General features: G+C 37.4%; 2 protein-coding genes across 4 annotated transcripts in view; one reads left to right on the top strand and one right to left on the bottom strand.

Annotated features, from left to right (window-relative positions):
* CFAP36 (cilia and flagella associated protein 36) overlaps positions 1-10411 on the top strand; it is a 32414-nt gene extending 22003 nt beyond the window's left edge. The window contains exons 7-10 of the mRNA XM_082852281.1: positions 6095-6197; positions 9266-9405; positions 9593-9742; positions 10229-10411. Coding sequence (XP_082708407.1) covers positions 6095-6197; positions 9266-9405; positions 9593-9742; positions 10229-10330 — 495 coding nt within the window. The 3' untranslated portion in view covers positions 10331-10411. The remainder of the gene's footprint in view (positions 1-6094; positions 6198-9265; positions 9406-9592; positions 9743-10228) is intronic.
* A 1953-nt stretch (positions 10412-12364) lies between these two features.
* PPP4R3B (protein phosphatase 4 regulatory subunit 3B) overlaps positions 12365-16013 on the bottom strand; it is a 63447-nt gene continuing 59798 nt past the window's right edge. For all 3 annotated transcript variants that reach the window (XM_082852379.1, XM_082852378.1, XM_082852377.1), the window contains exon 16: positions 12365-14088. In XM_082852379.1, the coding sequence (XP_082708505.1) occupies positions 13993-14088 (96 nt within the window). In that variant the 3' untranslated portion in view covers positions 12365-13992. The remainder of the gene's footprint in view (positions 14089-16013) is intronic.

The raw sequence follows: 16013 nt of genomic DNA on the forward strand, positions 1-16013 counted from the left end.
CTTTTCCAATTTAGATTCCTTTTATTTCTTTATCTTCTCTGATTGCTGTGGCTAAAAATTCCAAAGCAATGTTGAAAAATAGTGGTGAGAGTGGGCAACCTTGTCTTGTTCCTGATCTTAGAGGAAATGGTTTCAGTTTTTCACCATTGAGGACAATGTCGGCTGTGGGTTTGTCATATATGGCCTTTATTATGTTGAGGTAAGTTCCCTCTGTGCCTACTTTCTGGAGGGTTTTTTATCATAAATCGGTGTTGGATTTTGTCGAAAGCTTTTTCTGCATCTATTGGGATGATTATATGGTGTTTATTCTTCAGTTTGTTAATATGGTGTATCACATTGATTGATTTGCATATATTGAAGAATCCTTGCATTCCTGGGATAAACCCCACTTGATCATGGTGTATGATCCTTTTAATGTGCTGTTGGATTCTGTTTGCTAGTATTCTGTTGAGGATTTTTGCATCTCTGTTCATCAGTGATATTGGCCTGTAGTTTTCTTTCTTTGTGACATCTTTGTCTGGTTTTTGTATCAGGGTGATGGTGGCCTCGTAGAATGAGTTTAGGAGTGTTCCTCTCTCTGGTATATTTTGGAAGAGTTTGAGAAGGATAGGTGTTAGCTCTTTTCTACATATGTGATAGAATTTGCCTGTGAAGCCCTCTGGTCCTGGGCTTTTGTTTGTTGGAAGATTTTTAATCCCAGTCGCAATTTCAGTGCCTGTGATTGGTCTGTTTGTATTTTCTTTTTCATTGTGGTTCAGTTTCACAAGTTTGTGCATTTCTAAGAATTTGTCCATTTCTTCCAGGTTGTCCATTTTATTGGCATATAGTTGCTTATAGTAATCTCTCATGATCCTTTGTATTTCTGCAGTGTCAGTTGTTACTTCTCCTTTTTGATTTCTAATTCTCTTGATTTGAGTCTTCTCCCTTTTTTTCTTGATGAGTCTGGCTAATGGTTTATCAATTTTGTTTATCTTCTCAAAGAACCAGGTTTTAGTTTTATTGATCTTTGCTATTGTTTCCTTCATTTCTTTTTCATTTATTTCTGATCTGATCTTTATGATTTCTTTCCTTCTGCTAACTTTGGGTTTTTTTTTTTTTGTTATTTCTCTAATTGCTTTAGGTGTAAGGTTAGGTTGTTTATTTGTGATATTTCTTGTTGCTTAAGGTAGGAGTGTATTGCTGTAAATTTCTGTCTTAGAACTGCTTTTGCTGCATCCCATAGGTTTTCGGTTGTCATGTTTTCATGTCATTTGTTTCTAGGTATTTTTTGATTTCTTCAGTGATCTCTTGGTTATTAAGTAGTGTATTGTTTAGCCTCCATGTGTTTGTATTTTTTACAGATTTTTTCCTGTAATTGATATCTAGTCTCATAGCATTGTGGTCAGAAAAGATACTTGATACGATTTCAATTTTCTTAATTTTACGAAGGGTTGATTTGTGACCCAAGATATGATCTATCCTGGATAATGTTCCATGAGCACTTTAGAAGAAAGTGTATTTTATTGTTTTGGGATGGAATATCCTATAAATATCAACTAAGTCCGTCTTGTTTAATGTATCATTTAAAGCTTGTGTTCCTTATTTATTTTCATTTTGGATGATCTGTCCATTGGTGAAAGTGGGGTGTTAAAGTCCACTACTATGATTGTGTTACTGTCGATTTCCCCTTTTATGGCTGTTAGCATTTGCCTTATGTGTTGAGGTGCTCCTATGTTGGGGGCATAAATATTTACAATTGTTGTATCTTCTTCTTGGATCAATCCCTTGATCATTATGTAGTGTCCTTCTTTGTCTCTTGTAATAGTCTTTGTTTTAAAGTCTATTTTGTCTGATATGAGAATTGCTACTCTAGCTTTCTTTTGATTTCCATTTGCATGGAATATCTTTTTCCATCCCCTCACTTTCAGTCTGTACGTGTCCACAGGTCTGATGTGGGTCTCTTGTAGACAGCATATATACAGGTATTGTTTTTGTATCCATTCAGCCAGTCTATGTCTTTTGGTTGGAGCATTTAATCTATTTACATTTAAGGTAATTATCGATATGTATGTTCCTATTACCATTTTCTTAATTGTTTTGGGTTTGTTTTTGCAGGTCTTTTCCTTCTCTTTTGTTTCCTGCCCAGAGAAGTTCCTTTAGCGTTTGTTGCGAAGCTGGTTTGGTGGTGCTGAATTCTCTTAGCTTTTGCTTGTCTGTAAAGGTTTTAATTTCTCCATCGAATCTGAATGAGATCCGTGCTTGGTAGAGTAATCTTGGTTGTAGGTTTTTCCGTTTCACCCCTTTAAATATGTCCTGCCACTCCCTTCTGGATTGCAGAGTTGCTGCTGAAAGATCAGCTGTTAACCTTATGGAAATTCCCTTGTATGTTATTTGTTGTTTTTCCCTTGCTACTTTTAATATTTTTTTCTTTGTATTTAATTTTTGATAGTTTGATTAATATGTGTCTTGGTGTGTTTCTCCTTGGATTTATCCTGTATGGGACTCTCTGTGCTTCCTGGACTTGATTAACTATTTCCTTTCCCATATTAGGGAAGTTTTCAACTATAATCTCTTCAAATATTTTCTCAGTCCCTTTCTTTTTCTCTTGTTTTTCTGGGACCCCTATACTTCGAATGTTGGTGCATTTAATGTTTTCCCAGAGGTCTCTGAGACTGTACTCAATTCTTTTCATTCTTTTTTCTTTATTCTGCTCTGCAGTAGTTATTTCCACTATTTTATCTTCCAGGTTACTTATCTGTTCTTCTGCCTCAGTTACTCTGCTATTGATTCCGTCTAGAGAATTTTTAATTTCATTTATTGTGTTGCTCATCATTGTTTGTTTGCTCTTTATTTCTTCTAGTTCCTTGTTAAACGTTTCTTGTATTTTTTCCATTCTATTTCCAAGAGTTTGGATCATCTTTACTATCATTATTCTGAATTCTTTTTCAGGTAGACTGCCTATTTCCTCTTCATTTGTTAGGCCTGGTGGGTTTTTACCTTACTCCTTCATCTGCTGTGTGTTTCTCTGTCTTCTCATTTTGCTTAACTTACCGTGTTTGGGGTCTCCTTTTCGCAGGCTGCAGGTTCGTTGTTACCATTGTTTTTGGTGTCTACCCCCAGTGGCTAAGGTTGGTTCATTGGGTTGTGGAGGCTTCCTGGTGGAGTGGACTGGTACCTGTGTTCTGGTGGATGAGAGTGGATCTTGTCTTTCTGGTGGGCAGGACCGAGTCTGGTGGTGTGTTTTGGGGTGTCTGTGACCTTATGATTTTAGGCAGCCTCTCTGCTAATGGGTGGGGTTGTGTTCCTGTCTTGCTAGTTGTTTGGCATCAGGTTTCTGGCACTGTAGCTTGCTGGTTGTTGAGTGGAGCTGGGTCTTGGCGTTGAGATGGAGATCTCTGGGAGAGCTCTCGCCGATTGATATTACGTGGAGCTGGGAGGTCTCTGGTGGGTCAATGTCCTGAACTCGGCTCTCCCACCTCAGAGGCACAGGCCTGACACCCGGCCAGAGCACCAAGACCCTGTCATCCACACGGCTCAGAATAAAAGGTAGAAAGAAAGAAAGAAAGAAAGAAAAATATAATAATAATATAAAATAAAGTTATTAAAGTAAAAAATAATTTTTAAAAAAGTAATAAAAAGAAAGAGCGAAGAGAGCAACCAAACCAAAAAACAAATCCACCAATGATAACAAGTGCTAAAAACTATACTAAAAAAACCCCCCAAAAAACGGACAGACAGAACCATAGGACAAATGGTAAAAGCAAAGCTATACAGACAGTCACACACAGAAGCATACACATACACACTCAGAATAAGAAAAAAGGGAAAAAAAAAAATCGTTGCTCCCAAAGTCCACTGCCCCAATTTGGGATGATTCGTTGTCTATTCAGGTACTCCACAGATGCAGGGTACATCAAGTTGATTGTGGAGATTTAATCCGCTGCTCCTGAGGCTGATGGGCGAGATTTCCCTTTCTCTTCTTCTTCTTCTTCTTTTTTTTTTTTTTTTTTGTGGTACGCGGGCCTCTCACTGCTGTGGCCTCTCCTCCCGTTGCGGAGCACAGGCTCCGAACGCGCAGGCTCAGTGGCCATGGCTCACGGGCCTAGCTGCTCTGCGTCATGTGGGATCCTCCCGGACCAGGGCACAAACCCGTGTCCACTGCATAGGCAGGCGGACTCTCAACCACTGCGCCACCAGGGAATCCCTACCTTTCTCTTCTTTGCTCGCACAGCCCAGGGGTTCAGCTTTGGATTTGGCCCTGCCTCTGTGTGTAGGTCACCTGAGGGCGTCTGTTCTTTGCTCAGACAGGACGGGGTTAAAGGAGCAGCTGATTTGGGGGCTGTGGCTCACTCAGGCCGGTGGTTGGGGGGAGAGAGGGGCACGGAGTGCGGGGCGGGCCTGCGGTGGCAGAGGCTGGAGTGATGTTGCACCAGCCTGAGGCGCGCCGTGTGTTCTCCCGGGGAAGTTGCCCCTGGATCACGGGACCCTGGCAGTGGCGGGCTGCACAGGCTCCCCGGAAGGGGGGTGTGGATAGTGACCTGTGCTCACACACAGGCGTCTTGGTGGCGGCAGCACCAGCCTTAGCGTCTCATGCCCGTTTCTGGTGTCGGCTCTGATAGCCGTGGCTTGCGCCCATCTCGGGAGCTCATTTAGGCGGTGCTCTGAATCCCCTCTCCTCATGTACCCGGAAACAAGGGTCTCTTGCCCCTTAGGCAGCTCCAGACTTTTTCCCAGACTCCCTCCCATCTAGCTGTGGCGCACTAGCCCCTTCAGGCTGTGTTCATGCAGCCAACCCCACTCCTTTGCCCTCTGCACCCCTGTTGCTGTGCTCTCCTCCGTGGCTCCGAAGCTTCCCCTCTGCCACCCCCCATCTCTGCCAGTGAAGGGGTTTCCTAGTGTGTGGAAACTTTTCCTCCTTCACAGCTCCCTCCCAGAGGTGTAGGTCCCGTCCCTATTCTTTTGTCTCTGTGTTTTCTTTTTTCTTTTGTCCTACCCAGGTACATGGGGAATTTCTTGACTTTTGGGAAGTCTGAGGTCTTCTGCCAGTGTTCTGTAGCAGTTGTTCCACATGTAGATGTATTTCTGATGTATTTGTGGGGAGGAAGGTGATCTCCATGTCTTACTCTTCTGCCATCTTGAAGGCTCTCCTATCTCAACTTTCAACATGCCTTCCTCACTAAGCTTAATCATTTCTAGCTTTTGATTTAAAGTGAGAGACCTGTGATTCTCCTTTCACTTGAACACTTAGAGGTCACTGTAGGTTTATTAATTGGCCTAATTTCAACATTCTTGTGTCTCAGGGAATAGGGAGGTCTGAGGAGAGGGAGAGAAATGAGGGGACAGGTGGTCAGTGGAGCAGTTAGAGCACACACAACTTTCATCTATCAAGTTTCACCGTCTTACATGGGTTTGGTTTGTGGTGCCCCCAAACAGTTACAATAGTAACATCAAAGATTACTGATCCCTGATCACTATAACAAATATAATAATGAAAATTTGAAATATTGCAAGAATTACCAAAATGTGACACAGAGACATGAAATGAGCAATGCTGTTGGGAAAATGACACTGATAGACTTGCTTGATGCAGAGTTGCCACAAACCTTCAATTTGTAAAAAAATGGGATGTCTGTGAAACACAATAAATTGAAGTGCAATAAAATGAGGTATACCTGTAAACCAGTTTGTGGTTGCTTCAGGCATATCATAGTAGTGGTATTATTATTATATTTTTTAGATTATTTTAAGTGAAAAAGCACCTTATTAATCAGTGATTTTATTTCTTTTAGAGTATTTCTTGGTGTCTTGGTCAAGGTCACATGAGTAGTAAGAGTGAAGCCTAGGTTTGAACTCACTTCTTTCTGAATCCAAAGTCTTAACCAAACTAGTTATTCTTAGCACTGCATGATTGGAAATGAGAATGTTTACCTACCTCAAAAGTAGAAGATAAAAAATGGTGGAAACATCTTAAAAACTTTGGAAAAATAGAATCTCTGATTTATTATCCATTCAGTAGACAATAATTTTTTAAACTAATGTGTATGAATCCCTTAAGTAGTGAATTATGCAGAATTAATCTAAAGTATTTTTTAAATTATATTGTTGATTCCTGAAGCTATCAGAGGCTAAAACAGAAGAGCCTCCGATGCATGCCAATGAAACTGCAAAAATGAATAATTCCCAAGGGAATGGTGAACATTTTGCACACCCACCCTCAGGTAAGGTTGAAATGTACTGAAATTTCTGAATAATATGAATACATAAACACTGTAAAGAGTGTGTTACTTTCTCATACATACTTCACCCTCAAAAAGTGGCCATTGGTATTTAATGTTCTTTGTGAATTTAGCTAAAGTCGTTGCTTGTAGGAGATAGCTGACAGAGAGGGCGTAGCCCCCAAATTTCTAAGTGAAGCTTGGAACCCAGAGCCGTGATCAAAATTCCTTGGGGAAGCCCCCAGGCTTTATGCCATGACTACAGCATTCAAGGTATGTTCACATAACATTTGGTACTCTCTTCCTTGACCATAATTACATGGTGTTTGAGAGTTAGAAGCTGAAGAGGGAAAGATAACATTTTCCTACTGAATTAAAACACAATTAGAAAACAACAGGTAGCCAATTTATCTAGAAGTTGTCAGAAACTATTGTTGAAACCAAAATTGATGAGAATCCTTGTGGGAAATGTTAGTGGATGATCTTGTTCACTATGCAGCGAATCATTTTCAATATATGTTTTCTGATTTCCTTTATAAGAAGACAGGTAATTCTGAAACAGAACTTGAATCATGATCATGAATTTACTTCATTTTTTTAATGGATTTCTATGGTTTTTAGGTGCATGTCCTTTTATCAATTAAAAAAACGCATAACTCTGTGAGGTAGATATTATGGTCCTTATTTTTCTTTTTTTTTTTAAAATAAGAAATTCAAGGAACTTGAATGAGGTCCAAAATCACTGAGCTCTTAAATAGTGAAACTGTGACTTACCTTGGTCTTCTGACTCCAAATCTTGTGTTTTTCTACACTTTGTAGAAGTTTTATAATTGAGATAGATAGGCTTGTTGTGTATCCAGTGTTTTAAGGATCTAAATGCTTAGTTGATAAAACAATGGGGCATATGAAACAGAAGCAGGTTTATGAAGTTATCTGGCTTTTTCCTTCCTAGCAAATCTAATAATTCCTTTTCTTTTTTCATATTCTGCAGGTTCTGAGTAGAATAACCTCATTTGAATTATGTCTGTGAAAGCACCTGCTTTAGATTTGTTTGAGTGCTTTTAAAATTTGCTGGCCCAAACTTAGCTTTTTGTTTTATATAGACCTAAGTACATATACTGTTCTAATCTTGCGTCTGACATAATTTGAATACATTTGCTTATCTGACTATTAAGTGAAACTATTATAGAAAACTTAATCTCAAGCCATTTGTAACTCAGTTATGCACATTAGTGGTAGAGAAACTGGCAGATAATTTCAAAAGTAATGATTTTAATTTTTAAAAACTATTCTATTTTTTTAGAAAAATGAGTATATCTGATATTATGGGCAATCACTGCATACAAAGTGCCCATGAGAAAGGCCTAATGTGGGAGGAATCATAAAGGTGTTTGACCTCCTGCTTATCCCTTTGCTCATGTCTTTCCCTGGTTCCTGCTGGAAATGGATAGCATCTGTTCTCAGATTGACGCAGGGTTGCCAGTGATGAGATGATCTTTCTTTAAGCTAGCTGGCTTTCCGATTCTCCATTCTTAGAAATCAGAGAAGTTAAGTATTTTGGCTTCAGGTACTTTTCTCTCTAGTTAGAATATAAAAGGTGTTCATAACCAACAAAGTCAAGGAACTGTCCAGACCAAGTACATGAATTGAATATAAATGCTTATGTGCCTGGGATTCCCCCCTCCGCAGAATTTTACTGTCTTGTCCCCAGCTCTGTGGTTCCATATTTGGGGGCTAAGCCCACCACTGCTTAAAGTCACCATCATATGAATGGCATGTTTAATTTTGTCTGCATATTTTGACCAACTTGTTGAAGCTCATCTTCATTTCTGTTTAAGTTAGTTCTGAGCTAGTTCCCTGTCTAGGTTGGTTGGAGTGTTAGCGGCAGCCTCATCTCTTCCAGGGAGACTTCCCTTTCTGTCCAAGAGCCTGGAGAGCTTTTTCTTCTTCTAACTTCCCTGGCACTGCAGTCAGTCCACTCACCCTGTGCTAAAGCAGTGATCCTTGGGCAAGTTTCTTGCTCCTGCAAAGTTCTATTTCTGGTTTTACCATGCTGGATTTTTTATCATTTAGAGACATGAATATCATGTTCTCCCATGATGCTTTTAGTTCTTGGCATTATTTTTATGTCTTTGCTTGTCTCACCAGCTGTCTTTCATAGTCCATGTATTACAGTGAAAATGTTTTATCTTAAAAAAAACCCACCTTATATTATAATAAAAGATGTCTCAAAAGCAATTAGCATGTTAATCCTGTCTCTTGGCACAGTTACCAAATAACTGGAAGGTACTGAGTACTCATGTTATATCCGCTTCCAAGTTCTACTTACTGTATTTATTTATGTAGTTTTTTACATCTTTATTGGAGTATAATTGCTTTATAATGTTGTGTTAGTTTCTGCTGTACAATAAAGTGAATCAACTATATGTATACATATATCCTCATATCCCCTCCCTGTTGAGTCTCCATCCCACCCTTCCTATCCCATCCCTCTATGTCATCACAAAGCACCAAGCTGATCTCCCTGTTCTACTTACTTTAAAATCTTCATTTTTTAAATATGTTAGTAGGTTTATAGTTATCTTCAGTATGTAGTACAAATTATTGATATTACTGGCACTTATTCCTCCAATACAAAAAATTATAGCTTATTACAGTTTTTGCCTGCAAGCAAAAGTTTGAAAGCCAATTACATTGTAAGTAAGGGATTTTAGTGCACTGTTTATTTGGCTTGTATGGCAACCTTGTATTACATTTTACTGCAGTTCTGATCTTTAGACAAGAATTATATCTTTTTGTAGCTATAGTACCAAACAGCAGGAGCTTGGTATTTATTTGTTGAAATGTCATTATTCACAAGAACTGTAGTTCAAGCTCCTTGAGGACAGGGACCACATTTATTGTTCTCACCCAGTGCCTAGCACAATGTAGGCACTGAATCAATGCATGCTGAGTGAATGAGTATGAGAAAGACCAAAGTATTATTACCACTAGCTCATTTTGGTGAACCTAGTGTAATAACTTAATATTTCTTATAATATTCTAATTGGTCTCTGTCTGATTACTGCCAGAAGTTAAAGTGCATTCTGCTGATCAGTCAGTACAAACTTTGACAAGAAAGCTGGAAACATTGCCTGAAAGTTCCTCCCTCCCACAAAAAGACCTGAAGATTCCTGGCTTTGAACATGCAAACATTGAGGGACCAATAGCAGTAAGTAAAAAATATTGCTTTTTAAGAACTATGAGCAAAATGATAAAGTACTATGAACAAACAATGTAAACAGCCATACACACTTGGCTTTTGTTGCGGTCTTGGACTCAAACTTCTAATTTAATCAGTCAGTGGGTATCTGTGCCACTTACGCAGACTTGATTTTTCCTTCTCTTATTTGACCCAGAATTTATCAACACTTGGAACAGAAGAGCTCCGGCAACGAGAACACTATCTGAAGCAGAAGAGAGATAAGTTGATGTCCATGAGAAAGGATATGAGGACTAAGCACATACAAAATTCGGAGCAGAAAGGAAAACCTGCTGGGGAGGTAGAGGTATGGCTAGCTCTAGTATGAGAAAATTTGCAAATCTACGGATGGGATTCTCAAAATCAACATATGTGCTCTTGTAGATCTATTCATATTAACCTCCTTGTTAGTGTAGCACCTGATAATAAGTCTTTTCTAGGCAGTGAGTTGGTTGTGATAGGAGGATTTTGTGAAGTAGAAATGGTAGCAGTTTTATGATTCTTTACTTGCCCTGCTCTGAGCACTGAAGGGTCAGCCGTCTGTTTTACCTGAGCCTTTTGAAATATTTTATCATAGAGCAGCATCAGTACCCTAGCCACCACCTCTAAAAGGCTTCCCCAAGAAGAGATTTTTACAAAGAAGAGATTTAGGGAACTCAGTCCATGTGTGGCTTTTTTAAAAAATTTACTGAATGTTCTAATATTTGTTCAAGGCAGTATGTTAGGAATTTTAGAAAATGAACCCATCTTATTCTACTGTAGCCAATTTTTTTTCTTTTATTTTTCTTTTAAGGAAATGACAGAGAAACCAGAAATGACAGCAGAGGAGAAGCAAACATTACTAAAGAGGAGATTGCTTGCAGAGAAACTTAAAGAAGAAGTTATTAATAAGTAATTTTAAGAACAATTTAGCAAAGCAGTTCAAAATTTCTTAAAAATAAATTATTTAATCCTTAAACAGAGCCTGTTAGTTTCAAATACTTGTGTTTGTAAATGCAAATATAACATTGTTACTGTTAAACATTTGAGGTAAAGGGTGGCGGGGAAGGCAGTTACTTATGCTGACCAGTTCAATACAAATTTCTGAATAATGTTCTCTCATGGAGAGAAGATATAGAAAGCTGATAGTGCATTCATTCATTCATTGTTTGTGCTAAGCATTGTGTTGCATGCTAAGGATACAGTAGCCTAGTAGATCGACAGGGTCCCTGCTTTCATGGGGCCAAGTGAAGAGCCAAGTGTTTGTTAGAAGGGAAAAGGGCAGTGTTTTATCATAAACAGGGTCCTGCGGCTGTCAGTATGGCTAGCATACAGACAGAATGAGGGGAGGGGGTTAGCACACAGAATTGGAGATAGGTAGGGTGCTGATTTGCAAGGCTTGTAGGGAATGTGAGGGTTTTAAACATTTTATAGTGGCAGTTGGAAGTCACTGAAAAGTTTTAAAGCAGGGAAGGTTCATGATGAAAATGTTCATTTAAAAAAGATGTGTGGCTGCTGTGTGGAAACTACTGGGTGAGTTAGAGTAGCTGTGGGTGAACAGGTATATAGGGTGATCAGTCTAATGAAAAGAGTGGTTCTCTGGGGTGGTGGTGGACAGATTTTAGCATCCCACATCGAGGCAGGCGCAAACAGGACTTTGAAAATAGACGTGGGGATGTTAAAAATACTCTATTATTCTTTCTAGAAGAGCTACCATTAAAACAGATAAACGAACAACTGCCTGAGCCTGTTGACCTGAATTCTGCCATGGGTGTAGGTCTTCTGTGTGTGAAGTGATCCCGGGTAGTGTTCTGTTGTCCATTTGCTAAAAAATAACCAGAAATAGTAGGAGAGAAACCTTCCTTTCAGAAGCTTCCTGTGTTGTGTCATCCCATAAGCACCCTCTTTTCTAGTTACGGGCCACTCCTGAGTTTAACTTACAATTCCATTTTATCTCCTTAAATCTATCGTTATAAACTTTTTAAAAGGGATACCAAAATTACATTAGTTCCAACTTTCAACGTGCAGAGAAAACTCAGCATCACTTTATATTTGTCACATTTTCATCACAGATGGACAAGTTGGAAAAACTAGTGGTTAAAACACAGAAATCTGTTCATGTAGCTTTTTATTAAAAATAGTTTCTATATTGCATACATGTTTACAGATATAATTTTAAGAGAACCTCAGGCATACAAATGTGGGCTCCGGCTTGCTTCACTGAGTGAAGATAAAGATAAAAATCTTGATCTGCCTGAGGGTAGACATTTAAGACAGCAGCTAACGTGTTAATCTTAAGTTAGTTATTCTTTCAAGGGTTATTTTTAAGTCTTGTTTTCGTATCATTGTGGGTGAGCATCTGTACCATGAAAAGTGTTTTCCTGTAATTCAACAAAACATTCACATTTCTGCTATAAGAAAAGTTTCTCCTATGATGATTTAAATGATTTAAAAGACTTGTGGCAGTTCTTCAGAAAGGAAAATTAAAGAAACTTCATAAGATATATAAAGATAATACTTCCTACTGGAACTTAAAATTACTTAATCAGGAAGAGTCAAGAGTAAATAGGGAAACGCTTTAGGGTTGGGCTTATTAGAGTCCAAGAGGAAATTTAATAAGAGCTAAGAAGAGTGAAGGGGCTTGATAAAATTTGCTTGAAAGAAAATGTATCCATATGGTAACTTTACTGATCTTGGTTTAAATCCTGATTCACTTGCCTTTATGAGGTGGAAGGTCTTTTTCAATATATGTACCTTTAATCAAAGAGGTGGTAAAAGCCCAATGCTGTGATGCTTTGGTGCTGGGACTTTATGTGTCCAAGGCATACCTTCTGTGTGCAATTGACCCTTGTTTAGAATTCTTTCATTCAGATTGGTGTATGACACAGTGGTCTATAATAAATATCTATGGATAACTTACTGGCTTTAAAAAGATATTGTAAAATGGACACATCTCAAAATGGAGTTTACTTCTATTTACAAGAAACCAAACAAAAGCAACAAACATAGAATTACAGGGTCACATTTTAATTCCTGAATTTTACAGGTCAGCATTAATATCACCACATGTATACAAATGGTGTAAAACAAGTACAGTGGTATTTTTAATACAAAATAAACATCTGTTTTATGGAAAAACTATACTTCGTATCTACACAGACAGCCCATCTTCCAAACAATAGCCAAAATTAAAATTAACTACAAAATCTCCAAAACAGGGGAAACTGCTTCAGTTTAAGCTATTCCAGGAAAAATGGACCCGTAACACATTACAAGGGTGATCTGAAGGCTGTAGCTGGAATTACTATTTTTAGTTTTTTGGTTTTTTTCTTCCCAATGCATTAAATTGTAGTTTGGGGGATGTTTTTCTCACTTCAGCATCTCAGATCATAGATGAGCAAACTAACATTAAAATATTTACAGTTAACTTGCTGTTCTAAAAATAAAACCTCTTAACTGTTTGCCTCAGTTTATTATTTTATATTCATTTACGTACATGGAATGTGCTTTTATTCTTAAAAAAAAAAGCAGCTTTCATATTACACCCTTGTTAATTCTTGGAAAAGCTTCATGTGCTGCATACTCTGACACTGAAGTAACTTCTTGGATCAAAATGGCCTGTAGATATTAAATGCCACTTAATTCAGCACTATTCTTTGTATGTTAGTCTTTACAAATTACACTTTAAAACTTGCCTGCAGCTCTGGAGAGAGACAACTTTATTAACAAAGCAGAAAGTGACTTCAAAGTATCTTCCACAAAAGATTATACTGGTAGGCAGTTGAAAACATTCTGTTCAGTCCACTCCCATTTCTAGAGAAAATCATTCTGGAATACTACCATACTGATTCTTGGCATCTGTTATCTGTAAAAGTGCTGATTTTAAAGTTGTATTAACAAAACTGCCCATTTTGAATCCAGCTTGTTTGTTTTCATCAAAATACACACTGAAAGTTCCTGGTGTAGAAAACTCAACATGTGCTGTAATACAGGGTGTATTTCCCTCTACCTACCAGTAAGGCTGAATTTCTGTTATATCTTCAAAGAAATGGTCCCAACAGCTTAACTTCATTTTTTATGATAGTTGAACTTGTTTTCCATAAAAATTTCTTTTAAAAAGAGGCAACTGATTAAAAGAACAACATGGCCAGCACCATTATACAAGTAATGTTATTGGGTTTGCAACTGAAGTTTTATAACTGTTTCTAAATCAGAAACCCTCCTGGAGCAACCCTGCATTAATATTATTTTATCAACTTTGTCCCTCCCCTAAACCGTCCCAAAACCTGAGAGTTCCCTTGCTGAGAAGCTATCTCCCAGGTTCTGGTTACTAACTTTTTTTTTGACAGCCTGAAAGGCAAACCCATTAATTACTAGCAAGTGATCAAGTTCCTGGGAAGCCTGGTTTTTTTTTTTTTTACAGAGCTAAACTCTCCTAGCTGATATACTGAGTGTCTTTTGCTATTCCTTGTATATTTATAAGTTCAAGTGAGAAAGCTTTCTGATTCAGATTTTCAGCTCACTGAACAGCTGCAGCATTTTTGTACAACCACATGTTGAGGGTCCCCAGTAAATATTTTATGAGCCAAGACGAGGTCTCTTCCTGGGAGATGTTTCTTCTTCTTCATCTTCCTCTTCATCATCTGGATAATCCACTAAACCAACCAAACTTCCCTAATGAAGAATAAAAAAAAAAATTAACATATGTAACAACAAAAAAAGCTAATTAGTACAAATGTAGTCACTTTTAAAGGTATTAGAAATCATTTTTCTAAACTAACCACATATATCTGAAACAGATATATTTGAATTTGATAAAGGAACTGCTTGAAATTATGAACAGTTAGTAATAAGTACAACTGGTGGTATTCTTAGTTACCCTCAACTTTTTTATGGGATTTTTAATGATACCTCATAATTCAACTCAGCAAAATTTCACTGTGGAAAAATATCTCCAAACAGTAGGACTCACAAAGAATCATGACATTTGGAGCTAGAAGGACCTTGGAGATGAACTAGTTCATTTCTCTAACCTTACACGAGATGATAGCCAGCCAGTGACAAAAAGGTGCCTTTTAGTCTCTGTGTGTGTGTATATATATATATATATATATATACCTCATGTATATATTTCATCACTAAGTACACATCATTGTTTTTTCTGCTTTTTGAAGAATAATTTTAAATGGCTGATGATAATAAACACATGAAATGGTTCCTAAAAACTAATGACAAAAATTTAGGACTATCTCTCTCTACCCAGAAGAAAAGGATCAGATATTTCAGGTGTTTGACCCCTTTGCAAATCCTATTAAAGCTCTGGACACTTTACCCAGACAATTAATATGTCCTCAGGTCTGCATTAATTTGAACCAATTCCATGAAATCTGTACACATACCTTACAGGTTAAGAGAGCTACTGTAAACACTGCATCTAGTTCAAACCCTTAAGACCTCTAGGGGATAAGCAAGTACAATTGAAATGAGTCATATTTCAAACCTAAGTAGCTTCATACCTAAAGAATCCAGGCATCTAGCATTAACACTTTACCAGAATATAACTGAAACACTAATATTAATCAGCAAAGGGCTCTGAGCAGCTAGAAACAGTTATCAGAAAGTCTGTGAATCAAATAAAACTTAATAGTTAAGTGAGAATCTTTCTGCTTCTTTCTCAGCTTAACACACAAATTGTAAGCTGGATAAGCAAGAAGTAGTGTGGCTGAATTTAAAACAAAACGTAAAGCACTTGGCACAGTGCTTGGTATGTAGTTACTATTCAGTAATTGCTATTAGCTACTATTACTGTTATCATTATTATTTGTTATTTGGTTTCTAAGCCAAACAAGTTGGACGAAAGGAAGTAGAAGACATAATTACAGCATAAAAAGGCACCAGTCTGATATTCACACAGCAAATTAAGGAAAGTTTTACTTTTAATCCTATATATCATAATGTACAAACATTTTAGTTCCAAATGGTTAACATTTAAAATAATTTTTGGCATAAGATCAATAAATATTCTGACACTCGGCTACACAATTTAGTTTTCAATTTTACCTCTATTATCTATACATATATATACTATAAACAAACTCATATTATACATTTAAAAAATCATGTTTACCCTACAAAGAATAAAAATACAAAATATGAAATATTGGAAGTAAAAGGAACTATAAATCCACAGGTGCACACTGTGAGGAATTTGATAGGTTCCAGACTTTTAATATATAACTATAAATGTATTGCTTTTAAACAAATATCAGCTTTCAGTGTTAGTACACAAAGTTCTATTTCATTCTTTTAAACTCTAGTATTCCATGGTACGGATACACCGCCAAAGTTAAATTCCTTGTTGGACATTTAGATTGCTTTCCCAGGCATTATATTCTCTTCAAAAATTTTTGTTTCTGACAATATATCAACAAAGACAAAAAAGGAAAGGAGAAAACAGCAGATGAAAGCTGTTAAGACATTTTTGGAAAAAGAAATCAGAGGCAAAATAACTCAGTTTTAATGGAGAACGAAGTCAAGAAAGAAGGGTTTGCAGGGGGATATAGAAATAAGAAGCAAACTTACTTGTCTTAACTGCAGAA

This window comes from Leucopleurus acutus (genome assembly GCF_964270905.1).
Source record: "Leucopleurus acutus genome assembly, chromosome: 12".
NCBI lineage: Eukaryota > Metazoa > Chordata > Mammalia > Artiodactyla > Delphinidae > Leucopleurus > Leucopleurus acutus.